The sequence below is a fragment of the Pseudophryne corroboree genome, chromosome 6 (genome assembly GCF_028390025.1).
Source record: "Pseudophryne corroboree isolate aPseCor3 chromosome 6, aPseCor3.hap2, whole genome shotgun sequence".
In the NCBI taxonomy this organism is placed as follows: Eukaryota; Metazoa; Chordata; class Amphibia; order Anura; family Myobatrachidae; genus Pseudophryne; species Pseudophryne corroboree.
In genome coordinates, this window is record NC_086449.1 from 163,154,890 (window position 1) to 163,181,913 (window position 27,024).

General features: G+C 47.3%; 1 protein-coding gene across 11 annotated transcripts in view; it reads right to left on the reverse strand.

Moving 5' to 3' along the window:
• AAK1 (AP2 associated kinase 1) overlaps positions 1-27,024 on the reverse strand; it is a 221,727-nt gene that overhangs the window by 104,111 nt on the left and 90,592 nt on the right. For all 11 annotated transcript variants that reach the window (XM_063932068.1, XM_063932073.1, XM_063932069.1 and 8 more), the window contains exon 6: positions 11,730-11,851. In XM_063932068.1, the coding sequence (XP_063788138.1) occupies positions 11,730-11,851 (122 nt within the window). The remainder of the gene's footprint in view (positions 1-11,729; positions 11,852-27,024) is intronic.

Below are 27,024 nucleotides of genomic sequence, written 5' to 3' on the forward strand. Positions count from 1 at the left end.
GTGCAGAGGGTCGCCAGCTGGTGAATGGGGGGGGGGGGGGGGGGGGTGTGCTATCTTTCCCCACATTGCAGGTTAAGTGGGAGCTCCCTCACTCTGAGATATGGCGCTACCTACAACTGAAACATTTTGTGCAGTCTGGAGACTTGCGTACAGCTTCCATCAGACCTTTGACGCCTTTTGAGAACTTGTGTCTGGCAGCTTTACGTCCAACGCATTTTCTCTCAATGGGATATGGGCTCTTGATCGAACATATGTACCCTGTTCTTCCCAAATATGCTAGAGATGTGTGATTTGCAACTTGACTTGGATGAAGACGAGTGGACTAAGATTTTCCAAAATACATTTGCCAGCTCCGTGAGTTACTCTGTAATTGAGACTCAATTTAAAGTACTGTCACGCTGGTATACATGTCCCCTTACTGTAGCAAAGATGTTTCCTGGGGTGTCTGAGACCTGTTGGCATTTTAATCTGGAGATTGGCTCCCCACTCCACATATGGTGGGACTGCAGGCTCCTGCGTCCTTTCTGGGACAAAGTGATATCCATATCTAGGTCAATAACGGGTATTGAGACAGCTTCTACTCCTTCTTTCTAGCTTCTTAATTCTTACTCTGGCTCCCCAGCATCTTATAAAAAAATACCTATTGAAATTTCTCAACGGTGTGGCGAAGGCTGTGATACCAGTTTGCTGGAAGTCTACATCCGCTCCTTCCATTAAGGAATGGTTCACTCGCATTGACATGTATATCTCAATGGAGGATCTTCGAGTGATTCCGGAGCTTCACAGCTACCTGGTATCCTTGGCTGGTATTGAAATCCCCACAAACATATCTTAAGTTTTCTGTTTGAACCAGGTGTACCTATCTGTACCTTCATATCAATCTGTACAGACTGGAGATATGTTTACAGTATTTTATCTATAGGTTTTTCAGGGTGATCATGTCTTCCTACCCCCAACCACCCTTATTGTTTTCAACTTGTACCTCTTTCACCTTCCTCCCCCTCTTAGCCCTTCTCTTTTTAAGTGTCGTCCTTGTCTATGTCTATTGTCTGTCTTGGTTTATGAGTCTATTTTTTTTATGTTATTTTGAATAGCGATAGATACTGTTAAGGATACCTTTGCTGCATTTTGTGCATTCCGAATTAACAGGATTCTTATCAATAATAATATTGTGCTGCACTTGATGTACCCACTTCTCTGATCAAAATGTTTATTTTTGTGTCCTTGTTGTTTGAAACCAATGAACACATTGAAAAAATAAGAATTTACTCACCGGTAATTCTATTTCTCGTAGTCCGTAGTGGATGCTGGGACTCCGTAAGGACCATGGGGAATAGCGGCTCCGCAGGAGACTGGGCACAACTAAAAGAAAGCTTTAGTCTAACTGGTGTGCACTGGCTCCTCCCACTATGACCCTCCTCCAGACTTCAGTTAGGATACTGTGCCCGGAAGAGCTGACACAATAAGGAAGGATTTTGAATCCCGGGTAAGACTCATACCAGCCACACCAATCACACCGTATAACTCGTGATACAATACCCAGTTAACAGTATGATAACAACTGAGCCTCTCAACAGATGGCTCAACAATAACCCTTTAGTTAAACAATAACTATATACAAGTATTGCAGACAATCCGCACTTGGGATGGGCGCCCAGCATCCACTACGGACTACGAGAAATAGAATTACCAGTGAGTAAATTCTTATTTTCTCTGACGTCCTAAGTGGATGCTGGGACTCCGTAAGGACCATGGGGATTATACCAAAGCTCCCAAACGGGCGGGAGAGTGCGGATGACTCTGCAGCACCGAATGGGCAAACTCTAGGTCCTCCTCAGCCAGGGTGTCAAACTTGTAGAATTTAGCAAACGTGTTTGACCCCGACCAAGTAGCTGCTCAGCAAAGTTGAAGAGCCGAGACCCCTCGGGCAGCCGCCCAAGAAGAGCCCACCTTCCTCGTGGAATGGGCTTTTACCGATTTAGGATGCGGCAGTCCAGCCGCAGAATGTGCAAGCTGAATCGTACTACAGAGCCAGCGAGCAATAGTCTGCTTTGAAGCAGGTGCACCCAACTTGTGGGGCGCATACAGGATAAATAGCGAGTCAGTCTTTCTGACTCCAGCTGTCCTGGAAACATAAATTTTCAGGGCCCTGACTACGTCCAACAACTTGGAAGCCTCCAAGTCTTTAGTAGCCGCAGGCACCACGATAGGTTGGTTCAGATGAAAGGCTGATACCACCTTAGGGAGAAATTGGGGACGAGTCCTCAATTCTGCCCTATCCATATGGAAAATCAGATGAGGGCTTTTACATGACAAAGCCGCCAATTCTGATACACGCCTGGCCGAAGCTAAGGCCAACAACATGACCACTTTCCACGTGAGATACTTCAATTCCACGGTTTTAAGTGGCTCAAACCAATGTGACTTTAGGAAATCCAACACCACGTTGAGATCCCAAGGTGCCACTGGAGGCACAAAAGGGGGCTGAATATGCAGCACTCCCTTAACAAAAGTCTGAACTTCAGGTAGTGAAGCCAGTTCTCTCTGGAAGAAAATCGATAGAGCCGAAATCTGGACCTTAATGGAACCCAATTTTAGGCCCATAGTCACCCCTGACTGTAGGAAGTGCAGGAAACGGCCCAGCTGAAATTCCTCCGTTGGGGCCTTCCTGGCCTCACACCACGCAACATATTTTCGCCATATGCGGTGATAATGGTTTGCGGTTACTTCTTTCCTAGCTTTAATCAGCGTAGGAATGACTTCCTCCGGAATGCCCTTTTCCTTCAGGATCCGGTGTTCAACGGCCATGCCGTCAAACGCAGCCGCGGTAAGTCTTGGAACAGACAGGGCCCCTGCTGCAGCAGGTCCTGTCTGAGCGGCAGAGGCCATGGGTCCTCTGAGATCATTTCTTGAAGTTCCGGGTACCAAGCTCTTCTTGGCCAATCCGTAACAATGAGTATAGTTCTTACTCCTCTTCTCCTTATTATCCTCAGTACCTTTGGTATGAGAGGAAGAGGAGGGAACACATAAACCGACCGGTACACCCACGGTGTCACTAGAGCGTCCACAGCTATCGCCTGCGGGTTTCTTGACCTGGCGCAATATCTTTCTAGCTTTTTGTTTAGGCGGGACGCCATCATGTCCACCTGTGGCCTTTCCCAACGGTTTACAATCAGTTGGAAGACTTCTGGATGAAGTCCCCACTCTCCCGGGTGGAGGTCGTGCCTGCTGAGGAAGTCTGCTTCCCAGTTGTCCACTCCCGGAATGAACACTGCTGACAGTGCTAACACGTGATTTTCCGCCCATCGGAGAATCCTTGTGGCTTCTGCCATCGCCGTCATGCTTCTCGTGCCGCCCTGTCGGTTTACATGGGCGACTGCCGTGATGTTGTCTGACTGGATCAGTACCGGCTGGTTTTGAAGCAGGGGTTTTGCCCGACTTAGGGCATTGTAAATGGCCCTCAGTTCCAGAATATTTATGTGTAGGGAAGTCTCCTGACTTGACCATAGTCCTTGGAAGTTTCTTCCCTGTGTGACTGCCCCCCAGCCTCGAAGGCTGGCATCCGTGGTCACCAGGACCCAGTCCTGTATGCCGAATCTGCGGCCCTCTTGAAGATGAGCCCTTTGCAGCCACCACAGCAGAGACACCCTGGTCCTTGGAGACAGGGTTATCAGCCGATGCATCTGAAGATGCGATCCGGACCACTTGTCCAACAGGTCCCACTGAAAGGTTCTTGCATGGAACCTGCCGAATGGAATTGCTTCGTAGGAAGCTACCATCTTTCCCAGGATCCGCGTGCAGTGATGCACCGACACCTGTTTTGGTTTTAGGAGGCCTCTGACTAGAGATGACAGCTCCTTGGCTTTCTCCTCCGGGAGAAACACTTTTTTCTGTTCTGTGTCCAGAACCATCCCCAGGAACAGTAGACGTGTCGTAGGGACCAGCTGTGACTTTGGAATATTTAGAATCCAGCCGTGCTGTTGTAGCACCTCCCGAGATAGTGCTACCCCGACTAACAACTGCTCCCTGGACCTCGCCTTTATCAGGAGATCGTCCAAGTACGGGATAATTAAAACTCCCTTCTTTCGAAGGAGTATCATCATTTCGGCCATTACCTTGGTAAAGACCCTCGGAGCCGTGGATAGACCGAACGGCAACGTCTGGAATTGGTAATGACAATCCTGTACCACAAATCTGAGGTACTCCTGGTGAGGATGGTAAATGGGGACATGCAGGTAAGCATCCTTGATGTCCAGTGATACCATGTAATCCCCCTCGTCCAAGCTTGCAATAACCGCCCTGAGCGATTCCATCTTGAACTTGAATTTTTTTATATATGTGTTCAAGGATTTCAAATTTAAAATGGGTCTCACCGAACCGTCCGGTTTCGGTACCACAAACATTGTGGAATAGTAACCCCGTCCTTGTTGAAGTAGGGGCACCTTGACTATCACCTGCTGGGAATACAGCTTGTGAATTGCCTCTAGCACTGCCTCCATGCCTGAGGGAGTTGTTGGCAAGGCAGATTTGAGGAAACGGCGGGGGGGAGACGTCTCGAATTCCAGCTTGTACCCTTGAGATACTACTTGAAAGATCCAGGGATCCACCCGTGAGCGAGCCCACTGATTGCTGAAATTTGTGAGACGGGCCCCCACCGTACCTGGCTCCGCCTGTGGAGTCCCAGCGTCATGCAGTGGACTTAGAGGAAGTGGGGGAGGACTTTTGCTCCTGGGAACTGGCTGTATGCTGCAGCTTTTTCCCTCTACCTCTGCCTCTGGGCAGAAAGGACGCGCCTTTAACCCGCTTGCCCTTATGGGGCCGAAAGGACTGTACCTGATAATACGGTGCTTTCTTTGGCTGTGAGGGAACATGGGGTAAAAATGCAGACTTCCCAGCAGTTGCTGTGGAAACTAGGTCCGAGAGACCATCCCCGAACAACTCCTCACCTTTATAAGGCAAAACTTCCATGTGCCTTTTTGAGTCTGCATCACCTGTCCACTGCCGAGTCCATTACCCTCTCCTGGCAGAAATGGACATTGCACTTATTTTAGATGCCAGCCGGCAAATATCCATCTGTGCATCTCTCATGTACAAGACAGCGTCTTTAATATGCTCTACGGTTAGCAATATAGTGTCCCTGTCTAGGGTATCAATATTTTCCGACAGGGAATCTGACCACGCAGCTGCAGCACTGCACATCCATGCTGAAGCAATAGCTGGTCTCAGTATAATACCTGTGTGTGTATATACAGACTTCAGGATAGCCTCCTGATTTATATCAGCAGGTTCCTTTAGGGCGGCCATATCCGGAGACGGTGATGCCACCTTCTTTGACAAGCGTGTAAGCGCTTTATCCACCCTAGGGGATGTTTCCCAACGTGACCTATCCTCTGGCGGGAAAGGGTACGTCATTAGTAACCTTTTAGAAATTACTAGTTTCTTATCGGGGGAAGCCCACGCTTCTTCACACACTTCATTTAACTCCTCAGATGGAGGAAAAACTACTGGTAGTTTTTTCTCTCCAAACATAATACCCTTTTTTGTGGTACCGGGGGTAACATCAGAAATGTGCAAATTGCCTCAATCATGTAACGTGTGGCCCTATTGGAAGTTACATTAGTCTCATCGTCGTCGACACTGGAGTCAGTATCCGTGTCGACATCTGTGTCTGCCATCTGAGGTAGCGGGCGTTTTAGAGCCCCTGATGGCTTTTGAGACGCCTGGGCAGGCACAGGCTGAGAAGCCGGCTGTCCCATATTTGGTATGTCGTCAAACCTTTTATGTAAGGAGTCGACACTGTCACGTAGTTCCTTCCACATAACCATCCACTCAGGTGTCGGTCCCACAGGGGGTGACATCACATTTATAGGCATCTGCTCCGCCTCCACATAAGCCTCCTCATCAAACATGTCGACACAGCCGTACCGACACACCGCACACACACAGGAAATGCTCTGACAGAGGACAGGACCCCACAAAGCCCTTTGGGGAGACAGAGAGAGACTATGCCAGCACACACCAGAGCGCTATAATAATACAGGGATTAACTGAATTATTTCCCCTTATAGCTGCTATATAAGTTATACTGCGCCTAAATTTAGTGCCCCCCCTCTCTTTTTTACCCTTTGTAGCTTGATACTGCAGGGGAGAGCCTGGGAGCGATCCTTCCAGCGGAGCTGTGAGGGAGAAATGGCGCCAGTGTGCTGAGGGAGTTAGCCCCGCCCCTTTTCCGGCGGACTTCTCCCGCTTTTTTCAGGAATTCTGGCAGGGGTAATTTATCACATATATAGCCTCTGGGACTATATATTGTGATGATTTGCCAGCCAAGGTGTTTATATTGCTGCTCAGGGCGCCCCCCCCCCCCCCCCCCCCAGCGCCATAGAACCCATCAGTGACCGGAGTGTGAGGTGTGCATGAGGAGCAATGGCGCACAGCTGCAGTGCTGTGCGCTACCTTGTTGAAGACCGAGGTCTTCTGTCGCCGATTTTCCGGACCACTTTTTGCTTCTGGCTCTGTAAGAGGGACGGCGGCGCGGCTCCGGGACCGAACGATCGAGGTCGGGTCCTGTGTTCGATCCCTCTGGAGCTAATGGTAGTGTTCACTCTAGCCTTCTTTCACGGGGCGCTGCGCCCTGCCCCTTTTCTGAGTGGCAGAATGCGCCCTGCCCGTTTGTGCCCGCCCTGCTGATTACTAAAGGACTGCCTACTCACCGCCGCGCCGGGTGCGCTGTCACTGCCTCCTGCTCCTCCCCACCGCTCTGTCACATCACGCTGTCACTGCCCTCTGCTCCTCCCCGCCGCTCTGTCACATCGCGCTGTCACTGCCCCCTGCTCCTCCCCGCCGCTCTGTCCCGCCGCGCTGTCACTGCCCCCTGCTCCTCCCCACCGCTCTGTCACATCACGCTGTCACTGCCCTCTGCTCCTCCCCGCCGCTCTGTCACATAGCGCTGTCACTGCCCCCTGCTCCTCCCCGCCGCTCTGTCCCGCCGCGCTGTCACTGCCCCCTGCAGCTGCCTTAGGCTTGTCGCGCTGATGCGCTGGCTGAAGGGAATCTGGTAAGCTAAGGAGGGCTGGGTTTGCTTCTCCCGCCGAGGCAAACCCAGCCCTCCCTCCTCTGTGTGCATGGATCAATGTGGTGGCCATTTTTAACCAGCTCCGCGGTGTGTGAGGGGGGACCAGCGCAATCAACTCCCGCAGCATCAGCCCCCAGTAAGTAAAATTGGCACAAAAAAAGCAGAGATCAAAAATGTACCCTACCTGGTGCAGTGTGTCTCAGTGCTCTCTACCTGGTGCAGTGTGTCTCAGTGCTCTCTACCTGGTGCAGTGTGTCTCAGTGCTCTCTACCTGGTGCAGTGTGTCTCAGTGCTCTCTACCTGGTGCAGTGTCTCAGTGCTCTCTACCTGGTGCAATGTTTCTCAGTGCTCTCTACCTGGTGCAGTGTGTCTCAGTGCTCTCTACCTGGTGCAATGTTTCTAAGTGCGCTCTACCTGGTGCAATGTGTATAACGTGCTCTCTACCTGGTGCAATGTGTATAACGTGCTCTCTACCTGGTGCAATGCGTATAATGTGCTCTCTACCTTGTGCAATGTTAATCAGTGCTTTCTACCTGGTGCAATGTGTATAACGTGCTCTCTACCTGGTGCAATGTTTTTCAGTGCTCTCTACCTGGTGCAATGTGTATAACGTGCTCTCTACCTGGTGCAATGTTTTTCAGTGCTCTCTACCTGGTGCAATGTGTATAACGTGCTCTCTACCTGGTGCAATGTTTTTCAGTGCTCTCTACCTGGTGCAATGTGTATAACGTGCTCTCTACCTGGTGCAATGTGTATAACGTGCTCTCTACCTGGTGCAATGTGTATAACGTGCTCTCTACCTGGTGCAATGTGTATAACGTGCTCTCTACCTGGTGCAATGCGTATAATGTGCTCTCTACCTTGTGCAATGTTAATCAGTGCTTTCTACCTGGTGCAATGTGTATAACGTGCTCTCTACCTGGTGCTATGTTTTTCAGTGCTCTCTACCTGGTGCAATGTGTATAATGTGCTCTCTACCTGGTGCAATGTGTATAACGTGCTCTCAACCTGGTGCAATGCGTATAATGTGCTCTCTACCTTGTGCAATGTTAATCAGTGCTTTCTACCTGGTGCAATGTGTATAACGTGCTCTCTACCTGGTGCAATGTTTTTCAGTGCTCTCTACCTGGTGCAATGTGTATAACGTGCTCTCTACCTGGTGCAATGTTTCTCAGTGCTCTCTACGTGGTGTAATGTTTCTTAGTGCTCTGTATCTGGTGCATTGTGCATAACGTGCTCTGCCTGGCGCAAAGTGTAGAATTTGCTCTATCTGGCGCAATATGTATAACGTGATCTACCTGTCGCAGTGTGTATAGGAGGTTCTACCTGGTGCAGTGAGTATTAGCTGCACTACTCTGTGGTGTAATGTGAATTGCCACTATTATGTGGCCGTGCTCCTTCCCCATGAAAAACAGCGCTCCTAAATTTTTCGCCGGGCACTGTCCATTCTTTGGCCTTTCAGAATGGGAGGACCAAGCATTATAGTATGTACCTAATTTTGCCCTTCTAAATGAAAAATGTGCCCTCCCGAATGAAAAATGTGCCCTCCCGAATTAAAAATGTGCCCTCCCCGTGATCAGCACCCTGCCCTAAAAAAATCCTAGAGTGAACACTAAATGGTGTCCAGTAGCCTAAGAAGCCCAAACTATCTCCAGTCAGGTAGGTTCGCTTCTTCTCCCCTTAGTCCCTCGTAGCAGTGAGTCTGTTGCCAGCAGATCTCACAGAAAATAAAAAACCTAAAATATACTTTCTCTTCTAGGAGCTCAGGAGAGCCCCTAGTGTGCATCCAGCTCAGCCGGGCACAAGATTCTAACTGAAGTCTGGAGGAGGGTCATAGTGGGAGGAGCCAGTGCACACCAGTTAGACTAAAGCTTTCTTTTAGTTGTGCCCAGTCTCCTGCGGAGCCGCTATTCCCCATGGTCCTTACGGAGTCCCAGCATCCACTTAGGACGTCAGAGAAAAACAAAACAAACCCCACAATCAACATTTTATAATTCCACATAATAAACAAACAAAAATGATTACAGAATTCTATGCTTCATTTGCTAAAATACATCTAAAACTCTGAAGCAACCAACTGTCTTCAGATGTAACAATTAACAAGAGCTTCATCATGAAGACCAGAGACCATTCAAAGCAGAAAAATCCAATTACGGGTGTTGAAATGCAACACAGGAAGGATATCCGTAGCTTTCAAAATTCTTTAATATTTTTCATATCAAGTCCATGATAAAAGAAACGGCCCAAAAGAGACAATACGGCACAAATGTGAAATTGGCTAGGTCAGGCAATCCAATAGACAATTCAAGTGAGAAATGGTCTGCATAGACAATTCAAGTGAGAAATGGTCTGCAAAGTACCTAGTTCTTGGGAGAAATAGTACTGTATACTGCAGAAGGAGAAAAACACTAAGGGGTAAATTTACTAAGATGGCAGTTCTATTTAAGATGGGATGTTGCCCATAGCAACCAATCAGATTCTACTTCTCAGTTATCTAGCACCTTCTAGTAGATACTACCTGGAATCTGATTGGTTGCTATAGGCAACATCCCATCTTAAATAGAACTCCCATCTTAGTAAATTTACCCCTAAGTATGCAACAGAAACCACATTAAATCCTAGTCACCCAGGCCTAAGCCCTAGAGAAATTTGTGGGATAATTTGAATACTCCTGTTCAGCAACAGCTCACACACAAGCTGACAGAAGTTGAGCAATAATGGGTAAAGCTGGTAGAGACGTCTTCATATTGACTCACAGCTGTAATCGCAGCTGAATGTGCTTCTAATAAGTATTAAAACAAATGGGTAAGAGTACATACAGTAAACTATGATTGGTTTATTTGATATCACAGAGTGTTTAGTTGATAATCAGTAATATTTCAGAATAAATCCACTTTGATTCTGTGATTTAAGAAAAAGAATTGTGAAAAATAGCATTGCAAATAGTCAGTGCCCATACCATGAAACTGCTGACTGCAGTTATAATCACTGGCGGCTCCTACCTGCCTGTGGTACGGGGGCTGCTACTACCTGTGCCTACCTGGAGAGGAAGAGACCGTCAGCCCCTGTCAGCCGGGGCCCGGCACCTGCTCAAAGGATCTGCCAGGTGCCAAAACCGGTGCATACGCACAAGCAGGATACAGTGAGAATGCCGGCAGTCGTGATCCCAGCAGCCGAAATCCCAATGGCGGAGTCCCGACGCTGGAACTCCGAAAGGGGCAGGAAACTGAGCCTGGAATCCTAACAGCCGGCATCCCAACCGTAAGCACAGCCGCCCGGTTACGTTTAGAGCCGGGAGAGGGGGGGGTTACGGTCAGGCTGCGGGGGGAGGGAGGGTTAGGCTTTGGCAGCAGGAATGGGGACTTAGGTTTAGGCACCTCTGGGGGGTGGTTAGGGTCAGGCACTAAGGAAGGAGGTTAGGGTTAGGCTGCAGGAAGGGAGGGTTAGGGGGCAGGGGAGGGGGTAGAACACCATGCGCTCATCTATGTCGGTCTTCACAACATCAGGATCCCACCGTCAGTATTATGACCGCAAGGATCCCGAGCCCCCCACACAAGCAATGGCCAGACTGCGGATGTGCAAAGCCCGGCTTCTATGGACTGCATCGGATGCAGCCCATAGAAGGTGTATTTGGCTGCATGAAAGTCAGGGAGTGTTTGTGATGTTGTCTTGGGAAGGGCTCCAATTTCCGCCTACACTCCAGAAACATGCTGGCATGGTACTTTATTTCTCAAAAACACTAGAGTATATGCATATTTGTATGGTAAGGAATATGGACTGTAACCTTTTAAAACAGCAAACTCAGTGGTCATATTTGCATGATGGCTTATGAACAACTCGGCACCTGGACCCCAGTGCTAAGGGGGAATAGGGAGTGCGCTCCCAGACCAGAGTGCTTTAATTAGCCAATTTAGTGACAAGAGACTGCCTTCTAACAAACACCCTTGTGCTAAAGGGAATAACAATTATAAGCTTTAACAACTACTTTGCTGCTATACTAACCAGTTTGTTGGACACTGCATTATAAGAGACTGCTATTCAATATAACCCCAGTGCTATAGGGGTATAACAATTGAAGTCTAATACTGCTTTGCTGCTATATTAATGAGTCCTGTGGACATTTAATCACCTTTTGTGCACTGCAGGGACGCCTGCAATGCTATAGGAATTACCTATGAATGGATGCATAAATTAGTGAAATGATTATATGTGCTTAGAGTAAAGTACCAATGTGTGTGTTATTGCAATTTTAAGGTTTTTAGGTGGTATTGAGGATATTATCTAGCATCTCAATTGTTTTATGGATTAATATATTTAAATCCGGCAGGTAATTATACAATTTTCTTTTTTACATATTGTGATATTGAATAAATGTCCCTATTTGGATGATATGCGCAGTTCTATATATTTTTTTCAGACTGTAACCTCCCCTGGGATTCGGACTAATGTGAATGATTATCTATTCATTGGAAAGCGCTTTATAATATGTAGATATTTAAATAGAAGCTGATCAATACATAAGGTCGCGTGCACATAGCGTTATCTATCTCTGTTTCTCCTCCATTCTGTTTTAGGGTTAGTGAGGTCACGGGCCCAGACTCATCTGTATAGAGTGAAGGACTGAGTGCACACTGAATCCCAACTCTACCGTACGTACTTTTTAATCTCATCTTCCACAGTGGCAACACCTTCAGTCTGAGGGTTTTGACATTTGTTAGTTGCACTTCCAAAGTCGCACAGGACATAGTGACCACGGTCATGTAGTAAGATATTTTCCACCTGCAAACACACAAAACCTTTTATGAGGGTCATCAACCATAACAGGGTAAACCTAAGTGTCAATATGTCACACCTCAATGCATACCAAGTCTAGCCTGCAGGGGCTGAAGAAGAGAGTTTAGGTTTTGGCTACAGGCAAGCCTACATATAAAAATCAAGTATTTAGGAAATAATAGTGTGAGACACCTGGGTTCCTTGTTATTTAGCCACACCAAGAATTTCCATGTCCCACCCTAACCCTCATCTACAGAACACGACAGCAGCAAGATTTAAAGGGATATTCTCAGGATTACAATTCATTTATAATTCTCTGCTGACAAAATGACTGTGTTCTGTTCTCATTACCTGTAGAATCACCTCTATAAGGATTACCGGAATACTGTTAAAAACAGTGCAAACAAACATAACAGCAATACAGGTACCAGGCACACACATTTCCAGTATCTGGTGTGCAGACACAGCGCTAATGTAGTCATGTAAAAATCTATCCAAAAAGAAATCATCAGCGACACTGAACAGGGAGATTGTTGGGGACTGCTGGTCATTCAGAGATCAAATAAATTCCACTTGCCGACATCTCATGAACGGGTGGCCTTCAGTTTGCCGGCGGCCGGGTTCCTAACGACCAGCATACCGGCGCCGGAATCCCGACCGCCGGCATACCGACAGCTTCTCTCCCTCTTGGGGGTCCACGACCCCCCTGGAGGGAGAATAGATAGCGTGGTGTGCCACCGTGCCCGCAGCGTGGCAAGCGCAGCGAGCCCGCAAGGGGCTCATTTGCGCTCGCCCAGCTGTCAGTATGCCGGCGGTCGGGATTCCGGCGCCGGTATGCTGGCCACCGGGAGCCCGACCGCCGGCATAACATACTACACCCCTCATGAATAGTTGCTGACCTAAATGTAGTATCTTACACTGCTCTAAGGGTCCTATTCTGTTTTGGAAGTAAAGCAAAAAAAAGCAAGTAACTTTGTACCTGGAACAAACCATGTTGCCTTTACAAGGCGAGCAAATACATTTATATTTTTTCTATACAGGGTAAATACGGATTGCTTTTGCATGTACATTAGTCCACAAATGTTTAGATTTCAGTTTAGACACACTCCACATAAATGTAACTCTCTCTGCACATGTCACATCTGCCTCATCTGCACTACAACATGGTTTTGCACAGTTACTTGCTTCATTTTAGCTTTACTTCCAAATAAGAATCAAGTCCTAAGTGAGAAGCAGATTACACCATACTTACTTTTGTGGACAATCACAAGTTTTTTACTATCTGGTATGATGCTCATTTGACTGCACTTTGCACTTTAGAGGTTGGATTGTAAACACTGAACTATTGGGAAGCTTAGGGTAAATTTACTAAGATTGGAGGTTTTTTTAGAACAGGTGATGTTGCTCATAGCAACCAATCAGATGCTACGTAACATTTACTAGCTGGTTCTAGAAGAGAACAGACAGCATCTGATTGGTTGCTATGGGCAACATCACCGGTTGTAAAAAAAATCCTACCTTAGTAAATTTACCACCTATACTCCCAAGTCCTAGCCCCCAATACTACACTATTTTGATCACTGTCCTTTTTTTGGTCCAACTCCTCGGAATTCAGTGTATGCACAGTAGTTACGTATTTGTCACTGGACATCAGGAGTTAAGCTGCCGTCTTCTTGGGGACATTTGCCACCCCTGAAGGAGGTCCGAAAGGCATACAGATAAGCTAATATAATTCTTATTTCTGGTACGCACGTATTGCTTTGCACGAGTGCCTCAAGCCAGGCACTATTCCAATATACCAATATATAATGCCATACACACATGCATTTTATACACACACATATATATATTTTGTAGTGGGATTAGCATGTTTAGTGGTACACTAAGAAGCCTCAGCAAGGATATGACAACATTCACAAGACCTTACTTGTGTTTTTGTATTCATACAGTATATGTAATTATCGCCAATGTTAATTTATACATTCACTTTTACAAATATACACGACTGAGCATATATGGCCTACTTTGCACACTGAGCTTCCCAGTGAGTGATTAGGAGCCAATGTTAAGTCTTAACAGCAGGTCAGCAGATTATATCAAACCCATTATTTACTAACATTCACCAACACTTACATTTGTTCCGATGCTATTCTCAAAGAGCCCTCTGACCCCCAATCCAATACTGCTCTCTGGCCTATATGGAATTTAACATCCTGTCTCAAACTCCTGTTTACCTATACATTGTAACCTTGCAAGCAGGGACCTTTTCTTCTTTGTCTGTCTGGTAATATAAAGCCTTGCTTTATTACTTTGTTCCAAGTTGTAATATGTTGCTTTTTAAATTAATAATAACAATACTGATGCATAACTGCAAATATAGAAGCCTAAACCAAGCAATTATGAACTTGTATTGGGCAAATTAAAGTTTATACTGTTTGTTATCATGGATACTGCACCGCTGTACAATGTTAGTGAATCTCGCCCATTAATGTGTTTTGCAATACTTCCAATTCATACACCCAGAAATTGTTTGATAGTGTACATATTAGTTTACTCGTTATATTTATGCTAGAACAAATTCTATTTCTGCAAATTACATACACATTTGAGTGCATCTCTTCATAATTTCTTTTACAGCAATATCCTAGAGATAAAATAAACAGGAATAAATCGGATTATTTTTTCTGCTGCCCTAGGATATAAAAATAGGATTTTGGTACTTACGAGGTAAATCCTTTTCTTTGAATCCATAGGGGGCACTGGAGTACTCTTGGGATATGGACGGCTTCCGTAGGAAACAGCACTGAATATTTAAATTTAGCACACTCCACCCCTCCATATCCCGAGTACCTCAGTGTTTTTTACTGAGCCGAACAGGAACTATAGAGAGGTTGACAATGGAGTATTACATATAACATAACGGACAACAACGGAGTTGACACATAACGTTACTGACAACTAAACAGTTGACACCATAACCAGCACTTGATAATTTGAACCAGTCGGTGAGAGTGTGTTACCATAAAATCCTCAGAACTTACCACAAACCAGGTAAAACTGCTCTGGGTGGGCGTCCAGTGCCCCCTATGGATTCAAAGAAAAGGATTTACCTGGTAAGTACCAAAATCCTATTTTCTTTTTCATCCACTAGGGGTCACTGGAGTACTCTTGGGACGTACCAAAGCTTCCCCCGTGGGTGGGAGAGCTGTTTGGCACCTGTAACACTAGGCGGCCAAAGCTAGATGCTGATGCCGCAAACGTATCAAACTTGTAAAAGCGCACAAACGTGTGCACTGAAGACCATGTAGCCGCACGGCAAAGCTGCGTCGTAGAAGCTCCCCGACCAGCTGCCCATGAAGTTCCCACAGAACGTGTGGAATGAGCGGTTACTGATGTAGGCGGCTGTAACCTAGCATGAAGGTAAGCCTGACGTATGGTCAGTTTTATCCATCTGGATAAGGTTTGTTTAGACGCTGGCCAACCCATCTTGGCAGCATCATAGAGTACAAACAACGTATCCGTTTTACGAACTGAAGACGTTCGGGATACATAAACGCGTAATGCGCGTACCACATCCAGAGTTCCAGAATGTGCTGTCAACACAGGAACTACTATTGGTTGATTGATGTGAAAAGATGACACTACCTTTGGTAAGAAAGCGGGATTCGTCCGAAGTTCCGCTCTGTCATCATGAAACACCAAATACGGTGGCTTGCATGACAAGGCACCCAAATCTGAAACACGCCTTGCCGAAGCTAAGGCTAGAAGAAAAATTGTTTTCCAAGTGAGAAACTTTATATCCACTTGCTGTAAGGGTTCAAAATATGAAGACTGTAAGAAGTCTAAAACCAGATTCAAGTCCATGGCGCTGTAGGTGGAATGAATGGAGGCTGTACTCTGAGGACACCCTGCAGAAAAGTGTGTACCGACGGCAACAGAGCCAATCGTCTTTGAAAATAAATTGACAACGCAGATACCTGCACCTTTAGTGTAGATAAACGCAGTCCTCCATCTAACCCAGTCTGTAGAAATAACAGAAGACGGGATAACTTGAAAGATGATGTCGGAAACTTACGAGTTTCACACCAACCTATATTGGCACGCCAAATTCTGTAATAATGAGCTGCCGTAACTGGCTTCCTAGCTCGTAACATGGTTGTTATAACCGATTCTGGAATGCCCTCTCTTCTTAAGAGGGCGGTCTCAACAGCCACCCCGTCAAACGCAGCCGCGCTAAATCGGGGTAAAGGAAAGGACCCTGTTGTAACAAGTCCGGACGCAGAGGGAGCGGCCAAGGTTCGTCTGCAAGTAGTCCGCGGAGATCCGAGAACCAAGCTCTCCGGGGCCAATGAGGCGCCACTAGTATGACTGTGAGACAGTCTCTCTATTGATCCGTTTTAGCACCAGAGGGAGCAACGGAAACGGTGGAAACAGATACACGAGGCTGTACGGCCACGCGACGGTGAGAGCATCCACCGCCTTTGGATCTCTCGTTCTGGACACATACTGGAGCGTCTGGTGATTGTGTCGAGACGCCATCAGGTCCACCTGAGGATAACCCCACCGCTGAACCAACATGTGAAACACTTCTGGATTTAATGCCCATTCTCCTGGATGAAAATCCCGACGACTGAGATAATCCGCTTCCCAGTTGTCCACTCCCGGAATGAACACTGCCGACAATATCACCTGGTGGTATTCCGCCCAATTGAGGATTCGAGCTACTTCCCGCATTGCCATGCGGCTTCTCGTTCCTCCTTGTTTGTTTATGTATGCGACCGCCGTCGCGTTGTCTGACTGCACCTGGACAGTGCGAGACCGAAGCATGTGCACTGCTTGTCGTAGCGCATTGTAAATTGCGCGGAGTTCCAGGACATTTATAGACAACAATCTTTCGTGATCCGCCCAGAGACCCTGGAGCTGACAATTTTGAACTACAGCTCCCCAAGCTCTGAGACTGGCGTCCGTCGTTAGAATTATCCAATTCCAGCCGCCGAACAGTCTCCCTGCGGTTAGATTGTGTTCCTTGAGCCACCAGAGCAGAGACACCCTTGCCCTTGGCGACAACCTCACCCTGTGGTGAATCTGCAGATGCGAGCCCGACCACTGTGCGAGCACATCCAGTTGAAATGGACGCGAGTGAAATCTTCCGAACTGAATCGCTTCGAAAGCTGCCACCATTGTGCCTAAGAGGCGAATGCACAAATGTACAGACACTGTGCGTGGCTTGAGCACTAATTGTACCAGATGTCGTAGAATCTGTACTTTCTGTTGTGGTAGGTAAATTCTTTGATTGACCGTATCGAAAATCATACCTAGGAATTGAAGGCGTTGAGACGGAATTAGATGTGATTTCTTGAAGTTGACAATCCAACCGTGGTGAACCAGTACATTGTACGTTAGTAGTGCATGTTGGAGAAGTATGTGTTGAGACGGGGCTTTGATGAGCAGATCGTCTAAATACGGAACTATTGTCACTCCCAGGGATCTGAGATGAGCTATCATCACAGACATCACTTTGGTGAACACCCGAGGCGCGGACGATAGGCCAAACGGTAGAGCCTGAAACTGGTAATGGTTCTGGCGTATTGCAAACCACAAGAATCTCTGATGAGGCTGCCAAATCGGAATGTGTAAGTACGCATCCTTGAGATCTAGCGCAATCATGAATTCTTTGGCTCTAAACCCGCACTCACGGAACGCAGAGATTCCATCTTGAATCTGTAGTAAGTTACGTACCGATTGAGACTCTTTAAGTTCAATATTGGTCTGACTGAGCCATCCGGCTTCGGTACCACAAACAGACTGGAATAATAACCCTGACCTTGTTGATGTACAGGGACCGGAATCAAAACTGCTAAATCCAGTAGAGACTGAATGGCAATTTGCAGAACTGCCCTCTTGTCGTCCGACAGAGGCAATCCTGTCTTGAAAAACCGCAGTGGCGGAAGACAGTCGAACTCTATTTTGTAACCTTTTAACACTAAATTGCGGATCCACCCATCCGCGGATGTCTGGAACCACGCCAACTGGAACGTCTGAAGGCGTGCTCCCACAATCGGAGAACCGAGATGGGCTGGTAGCCCGTCATGCCACTGGCTTGTCGGTAACCTTAGCGTCCTGACGACTTGTGTTGGTTTGTTGAAAACCACGTCCACGACCACATCTACCAGGCGTGGCTGTTCCTCTGCCACGTCCTCGAAAGGACTGAGGTCTAAAAGATTTGAACGAAGGTCCAGAGTACCTCCTTCTTGGTACCGGTGAAGGCAATGGTAAGAAAACCGACTTTCCTCCCGTAGCCTCAGCAATCCATGTGTCCAATTCAGGACCAAACAACTTCTTGCCATCGTAAGGTAACGCCTCTATACCTCGTTTGACCTCTGCCTCCGCTTGCCAAGCACGCAGCCAGAGTGCTTGTCGTGCTGTAACTAGCGACGATGAAATACGAGAAGTGAGCTGACAGACGTCAGTAGAAGCTGTACAGAGATACTCTGCAGCCTCACACATTTGATCAGCAAGAAGTATAAGGTGTTCGTCATGTAAGGCAGACTTAAGTTCTGTTATCCATACTATGAGCGCCTTAGTGACCCAGATACCAACCAAGCCAGGTCTCAGCAGCACTCCTGCTGCTACATACATGGACTTTAGCATATTTTCTATTTTGCGGTCTGAAGGGTATTTAAGCGTAGTAGCCGCTGGCACTGGTATGGTTAATTTCTTTGTAAGCTTCGACACTGACGAATCAACTATTGGTGGATTCTCCCATGTACAGGTCACAGAGTCTGGAAACGGGTAACTAGACTTAAATCTGCGAGGTATAGAAAACCGTTTATCTGGAGTCTGTCGTGTTTCTACTAACATCTGATTAAGAGATTCCGACACAGGAAAACTTATTGGAGTTCTTTGTCGTTTAGTAAATACGACCTGATCATTTGTGAGAGGCTCTTCAGTTTCTGTAAACTTCAGAGACTGACGCACCGCTCTGATGAGATTATCAATGCCGGAGCTGTTAAAATCCTCAATATCTGACTCCACTTCGCCCTCCTCACCCTCATCTTGTGCCATGAGGTCTGGCATGGAATCGTCAGAATGCAACATAGCAGAAACTGGTAAATCATAAGACATATGAAATTTATTCCCTCTACCCAAAATGGATTTGGACCTTTCGCAAGGCTGAGAGGCCTCCGGTAGTTCTGGCGGTCTCATCCTAGACTCAGCTCTTGCCGTTTCCCGCTCCTGTCGAGCGGCGGTCAATTCTGATTGCAACCCAGCCAGTACATTGGCTAGCATTTCCCAAGGAGGGTTCGGTGAGGAAATCGGCTTTAAAACCGGAGCAGAAATTGTATTCTGAACCGAATCCACAAAACATACTGTACATGTGGTAGATCCATCCGGTAACACACTGCTACAGACTTTGCAATTATGCTTTTTAGTTTTTGCTGGTGCCTTACTCATTATGGCGACAGACAACACAATACACAAAAAACAGACACTTGCACGACTCAGTAAAATAGTAGTAAGGTGTCTCTATATATATATCTGGCCAAGTGCAGTACACGTGGCCAGTACTATGTAATGTGATCCCAAATTCCCTCTAACACCCCTGCGCCTCCGGTGGAGTAGAGATGTAGTACTGGAACGTTCTGGAATCACAGAGGAAGACACAGGAAGCATGGTTAAAATGGCTGCCATGCTTAAAGTTATAACCACAATACAGGTTACCACCTTAAAGTGACATTTATCCTGTGTAATTAACCCTGCAGCCTAGCATACTGCTGTTGCTGCAGGGTATCCCCCCTCATGCCCCTTATAGTATATCACCGTAATGCCCCCCCCCCCTCCCCCTGTACTCCGTGCAGTGCGGGCGGCAGCGTGTGGGGCCGCCAGCGGGAGCCGGGTATTGGGACGCAGGGACCGACAGCGGGGAGCGCGTATTGCAGCGCTCTGAGTAGCGCCGGATCAGCGTCCTAAAAAAAAGAAAAAATTCAAAGTAATTGTGGACTCAGCCACAGAGCTGTTACTACGTCGAGCACAGAAAAAACACTGAGGTACTCGGGGATATGGAGGGGTGGAGTGTGCTAAATTTAAATATTCAGTGCTGTTTCCTACGGAAGCAGTCCATATCCCAAGAGTACTCCAGTGACCCCTAGTGGATGAAAAAGAAATAGAGCACTTAGAGTTATCGCCAACAAATCAGGGCCTACTTTCTTCCCTGTTCCATCATGTTTACCAGTGCTTTCCCCTGCCCTTACTCCTGCCTGTTCTTATCACCTCTTACGGCTTAGGCTTTGTACACCGGGTTATGCCCTTACTATGCGGTTATCCTATATGGTTATGCTTCCAGTACGTACACCTGTTTTACCTGTTCTGTCTTATGTAATCTTTGGTATATGTGCCGTACTCCCCACTGTACACGTATTTGATGCATTATAAAACCGTTACTGTTGAATTATGGATCAAATTTAATTTACAAAACATAATATAGCAACACTAAATAGGGGCAGATGTATTAAGCCCGGAGAAAAGATAAAGCAGTGATAAGTGGAAGGTGATAATGCACCAGCCAATCAGATCCTGTCATTTTTTTAAAAAAAATTATAATTGGCTGGTGCGTTATCACCTTCCACTTATCACTGCTTTATTACTTCTCCAGGCTTAATACATCTGCCCCACAGTTTCTATTGTACTAGTTTCTACTGCACCCGTATTGTCTCGAGTTTTACAAACATGCTTTCTCCAAGGTTGTAAAATGGCTGCAACGTTTGCTTTATAAAGTACTCATGTAAATATAGCATCACTAATTGATTAAACAGAAACAATCAGGGAGCCCAGAAACCAAGGAACGGTCGCCGGTCCCGGTGCCCTCTAGCGTCCTGCTCCTTACAGAATGCTCTTTCTGCACTCCCCAGGCACCTCTAATTATTGATTTGTTTACGTCTGTTTAGAGGTTTGTCATGCAGGTTTATAATTAGGCAGCACTTCACCGCCAACAAGCATTTATTAACCCTGGCCCATGGCGGCATGTGTCATAGTAAATGTATTACTACAACAATCCAAATGAATGTAGCAGCACCTGGTGTTGATCTATAAAACGGGTGTAGTATGGTATGCTGGCTGTCGGGGTCCCGGCGCACAGCATACCGGAATCCCGACCGCCGGCATACCGACAGCTGGGCGAGCGCAAATGAGCCCCTTGCGGGCACGGTGGAGCGCTGAGCGCACCAAGCTATCTATTCTCCCTTCAGGGGGGTCATGGACCCCCGAGAGGGAGAAAAAGTGTCGATATGCCAGTGCCGGTATACTGTGCGCCCGGACCCAGACAGCCGGCAAACTGAAGACCACTCCTATAAAACAAACCTGGTTCAAACAAAGTATTCTTTTTAAAAAAAGAAGAGGCACCCCGAAAATGAAATGAAAATAATAATATTAATGGTAATTGCACTGAAGTTTCCCCATTGAGGATCGATAACTATTCCATTGGATTCATACGTTTTAAAAAGTTTCTGGGTTGGGAACAAAAAAATGGATCCCTAAGCTCTTCTCTTTCCAAATCTGCAGTATACTGGCAGCTAAGGTGCTAATTAGTATTCCGGCGCCAATATTATGTTGTGCAACTTCCTAATTTCCTATTTATTATAACATTAGCGAGACCACACTTAATGTACTCTGCATCTCAGCGCAACAAGAATGAGATCAACCTAATTAGAAATGCATTGCTGAAAAGCACAGGTTGCAACTAAAAATATAATCAAGTTATATCTGTATATATTTTATAAGACAAAAAGCGCTATTCAAAATTGTGCACATAGGCTAAAGATACCGGCAGTCCCTCATATGGGATACTGATGAAAATAAGGCACACCACCAGAAGGTATATATAGATATACATAGCTCCTCATTTTTCCTCGGTATTTTGATCAACTCTCTAATAGGTGGGTCAGGTAGTGGTTTGTTATTTTTTGTAGAGGAGGGACTTACTGTGTTCCATTTGATGTTGCAAGCCAAGGACAGAGGTACCTACCCGGGGAACATTAGTTTGCTACCTCAGGGAGCAGATCTGGCTGTATAATACATATATCATGCACCTGGATAGACTGGGGATGCACACGCACCGTGTCGTATAGGAAGCGCCACTCATACACCAGGCAGAGCAGGACTTGTAACATCTCTGAGCATACTAAAGAACAAGTGCTAGGAGGTACATGTGTGCACGTCTATACTACATATTAGGCTAGTGACTGTGTATTCTGCATCAATACTCTTATAGAACAGTGGAAAAGAAGGAAAGCAAGATGCAGCAATATAAGGTAATCCCCAGCGCAGTTTCCCGATGGTCAGGGGAACTGCGCATTCGCAGGCAGGAACCGTTGTGCGCATGTGCAGAATGGGTCCTGCAATCGCAATGCAAATGCAGGAAGAAGGAGGTATGCACCTCCTCCTGCATTTGCGAAGTTGCTGAATGCAGCTTTGCAATTGCAATCCTTACTGAATTAGGCCCACAGTCGTTAAAACTTCCCAGGACATCAGGTGGGAAAAGATTCAATACATTAAGAATGTGTAAAAAAATGCTAAAAGCCTAGAACATGTGCCCAATATAATGATAAGGAAACACAGCAATGGAGTCCGGTGTCTAAAGTAAGTCCCCAAGGTCCACCCACAGTCCAGGTACCAGGGCTGTCCATGCTTGAGTACTACTGGCTAACTGATTTACCCACCTGTGCTGAAGCAGGGATACCCCTGTTGTCTGGAATGTGAGAGACCCATAAGCCCCGAGTTTGGGAAACACTGCCATAGACCTTGCCGGAAAAAATAAGAATTTACTCACCGGTAATTCTATTTCTCGTAGTCCGTAGTGGATGTTGGGAACTCCGTAAGGACCATGGGGAATAGACGGGCTCCGCAGGAGACTGGGCACTCTAAAGAAAAGATTAGGTACTATCTGGTGTGCACTGGCTCCTCCCTCTATGCCCCTCCTCCAGACCTCAGTTAGGGAAACTGTGCCAGGAAGAGCTGACATTACAAGGAAAGGATATTTGGAATCCAGGGTAAGACTCATACCAGCCACACCAATCACACCGTACAACTTGTGATAACCTTACCCAGTTAACAGTATGAACAACAACTGAGCCTCACTCAACGGATGGCTCAGAACAATATCCCTTATTTAAGCAATAACTATATACACGTATTGCAGAAAGTCCGCACTTGGGACGGGCGCCCAGCATCCACTACGGACTACGAGAAATAGAATTACCGGTGAGTAAATTCTTATTTTCTCTGACGTCCTAGTGGATGCTGGGAACTCCGTAAGGACCATGGGGATTATACCAAAGCTCCCAAACGGGCGGGAAAGTGCGGATGACTCTGCAGCACCGAATGAGCAAACACAAGGTCCTCCTCAGCCAGGGTATCAAACTTGTAGAACTTTGCAAATGTGTTTGAACCCGACCAAGTAGCTGCTCGGCAAAGCTGTAAAGCCGAGACCCCTCGGGCAGCCGCCCAAGAAGAGCCCACCTTCCTTGTGGAATGGGCTTTTACGGATTTTGGATGCGGCAATCCAGCCGCAGAATGAGCTAGCTGAATCGTGCTACAGATCCAGCGCGCAATAGTTTGCTTTGAAGCAGGAGCACCCAGCTTGTTGGGTGCATGCAGGATAAACAGCGAGTCAGTCTTCCTGACTCCAGCCGTTCTGGAAACATATATTTTCAAAGCCCTGACTACGTCCAGTAACTTGGAGTCCTCCAAGTCCCGAGTAGCCGCAGGCACCACAATAGGTTGGTTCAAATGAAACGATGATACCACCTTTGGGAGAAATTGGGGACGAGTCCTCAATTCTGCCCTGTCCATATGGAAGATCAGATATGGGCTTTTACATGACAAAGCCGCCAATTCCGACACACGCCTAGCCGAAGCTAAGGCCAACAGCATGACCACTTTCCACGTGAGATACTTTAGTTCCACGGTCCTAAGTGGCTCAAACCAGTGGGATTTCAGGAAATCCAACACAACGTTAAGATCCCAGGGTGCCACTGGTGGGACAAAAGGGGGCTGAATATGCAGTACTCCCTTAACAAACGTCTGAACCTCAGGCAGTGAAGCCAGTTCTTTTTTAAAGAAAATGGAGAGGGCCGAAATCTGGACCTTTATGGACCCCAATTTTAGGCCCATAGTCACCCCTGACTGTAGGAAGTACAGGAAACGACCCAGCTGGAATTCCTCTGTAGGGGCCTTCCTGGCCTCACACCAAGCAACATATTTTCGCCATATACGGTGATAATGCTTTGCTGTCACGTCTTTCCTAGCCTTTATCAGCGTAGGAATAACTTCATCCGGAATGCCTTTTTCCGCTAGGATCCGGCGTTCAACCGCCATGCCGTCAAACGCAGCAGCGGTAAGTCTTGGAACAGACAGGGCCCTTGTTGCAGCAGGTCCGGTCTGAGAGGCAGAGGCCATGGGTCTTCTGTGCGCATTTCTTGCAGTTCCGGGTACAAAGTCCTTCTTGGCCAATCCGGAACAATGAGTATTGTTCTTATTCCTCTCTTTCTTACTATTCTCAGTACCTTGGGTATGAGAGGAAGAAGGGGAAACACATATACCGACTGGTACACCCACGGTGTCACTAGGGCGTCCACAGCTATCGCCTGAGGGTCCCTTGACCTGGCACAATATCTTTTTAGCTTTTTGTTGAGGCGGGACGCCATCATGTCCACCTGTGGCAGTTCCCATCGGTTTGCAATCAGTTGGAAGACTTCTTGATGAAGTCCCCACTCTCCCGGGTGGAGGTCGTGTCTGCTGAGGAAGTCTGCTTCCCAGTTGTCCACTCCCGGAATGAACACTGCTGACAGTGCTTGCACGTGATTCTCCGCCCATCGAAGAATCTTTGTGGCTTCCGCCATTGCCATCCTGCTTCTTGTGCCGCCCTGGCGGTTTACATGGGCGACCGCCGTGATGTTGTCTGACTGAATCAGCACTGGCCGGTTTCGAAGCAGGGGCTCTGCTTGACTCAGGGTGTTGTAAATGGCCCTTAATTCCAGTATATTTATGTGTAGAGAAGTCTCCAGACTTGACCACAGCCCTTGGAAGTTTCTTCCCTGAGTGACTGCCCCCCATCCTCGGAGGCTTGCATCCGTGGTCACCAGGACCCAGTCCTGTATGCCGAACCTGCGGCCCTCGAGAAGGTGAGCACTCTGCAGCCACCACAGCAGAGACACCCTGGCCCTTGGGGACAGGGTGATCAGCCGATGCATCTGAAGATGCGATCCGGACCACTTGTCCAACAGATCCCACTGAAAGATCCTTGCATGGAACCTGCCGCAGGGAATGGCTTCGTATGAAGCCACCATCTTTCCCAGGACTCGCGTGCAGTGATGCACCGATACCTGTTTTGGTTTCAGGAGGTCCCTGACCAGAGATGCTAATTCCTGGGCCTTCTCCACCGGGAGAAACACCTTCTTCTGTTCTGTGTCCAGAATCATGCCCAGGAAAAGCAGACGCGTTGTAGGAATCAGCTGCGAGTTTGGAACATTCAGAATCCAGCCGTGCTGTTGCAACACTTCCTGAGAGAGTGCTACGCTGATCAACAACTGCTCCCTGGACCTCGCCTTTATGAGGAGATCGTCCAAGTACGGGATAATTATAACTCCCTTCTGCCGAAGGAGTATCATCATTTCGGCCATTACCTTGGTAAATATTCTCGGTGCCGTGGACAGGCCAAACGGCAACGTCTGGAATTGGTAATGACAGTCCTGTACCACAAATCTGAGGTACTCCTGGTGAGGTGGGTAAATGGGGACATGCAAGTAAGCATCTTTGATGTCCAGCGACACCATAAAATCCCCCTCTTCCAGGCTTGCAATAACCGCTCTGAGCGATTCCATTTTGAACTTGAATTTCTTTATATAAGTGTTCAAGGATTTTAAATTCAGAATGGGTCTCACCGAACCGTCCGATTTCGGTACCACAAACATTGTGGAATAGTAACCCCTTCCCTGTTGAAGGAGGGGGACCCTGACAATCACTTGCTGGAGGTACAGCTTGTGAATTGCCGCCAGCACTACCTCCCTTTCCATGGGGGAAGCTGGCAAGGCTGATTTGAGGTAACGGCGGGGGGGAGTCGCTTCGAATTCCAGCTTGTATCCCTGAGATACAATTTGTATAGCCCAGAGATCCACCTGTGAGCAAACCCACTGGCTGCTGAAGTTTCGGAGATGCGCCCCCACCGCACCTGGCTCCGCCTGTGGAGCACCAACGTCATGCGGTGGACTTAGTGGAAGCAGGGGAGGACTTTTGTTCCTGGGAACTGGCTGCATGGTGCAGCTTCTTACCTCTACCCCTGCCTCTGGCAAGAAAGGATGCGCCCCTGACTCTCTTGCCTTTCTGGGAACGAAAGGACTGCATTTGATAATACGGTGCTTTCTTAGGCTGTGAGGAAACCTGAGGCAAGAAAGTCGACTTTCCAGCTGTCGCTGTAGACACGAGGTCCGACAGACCGTCCCCAAACAATTCCTCAACCTTATAAGGCAAAACCTCCATGTGTTTTTTAGAATCAGCATCTCCTGTCCATTGCCGAGTCCATAAGACCCTCCTGGCAGAAATGGACATAGCATTAATTCTAGAGCCCAGCAGGCAAATGTCCCTCTGAGCATCCCGCATATATAAGACGACGACGTCTTTGATATGGCCCAGGGTTAGCAAAACAGTATCTCTGTCGAGGGAATCTATGTCGTCTAACAGAGTATCTGTCCACGCTGCTACAGCACTACACATCCAGGCTGAAGCAATAGCAGGTCTCAGTAGAGTACCAGAGTGTGTATACACTGACTTCAGGATAGCTTCCTGCTTTCTATCCGCAGGCTCCTTTAGGGCGGCCGTATCCTGAGACGGCAGGGCCACCTTTTTAGATAAGCGTGTCAGCGCCTTGTCCACCCTAGGGGATGTTTCCCAACGTAACCTGTCCTTTGGCGGGAAAGGGTACGCCATCAGTAACCTCTTAGAAATCACTAATTTCTTATCAGGGGAACTCCACGCTTCTTCACACAATTCATTTAATTCATCAGATGGGGGAAAAGTCACTGGCTGCTTTTTCTCCCCAAACATATAAACCCTCTTGGTATTAACAGGGTTAATTTCATTGCAACAATCATGTATCGGATGGCCTTGGTCATTTTAGACTGTAAATG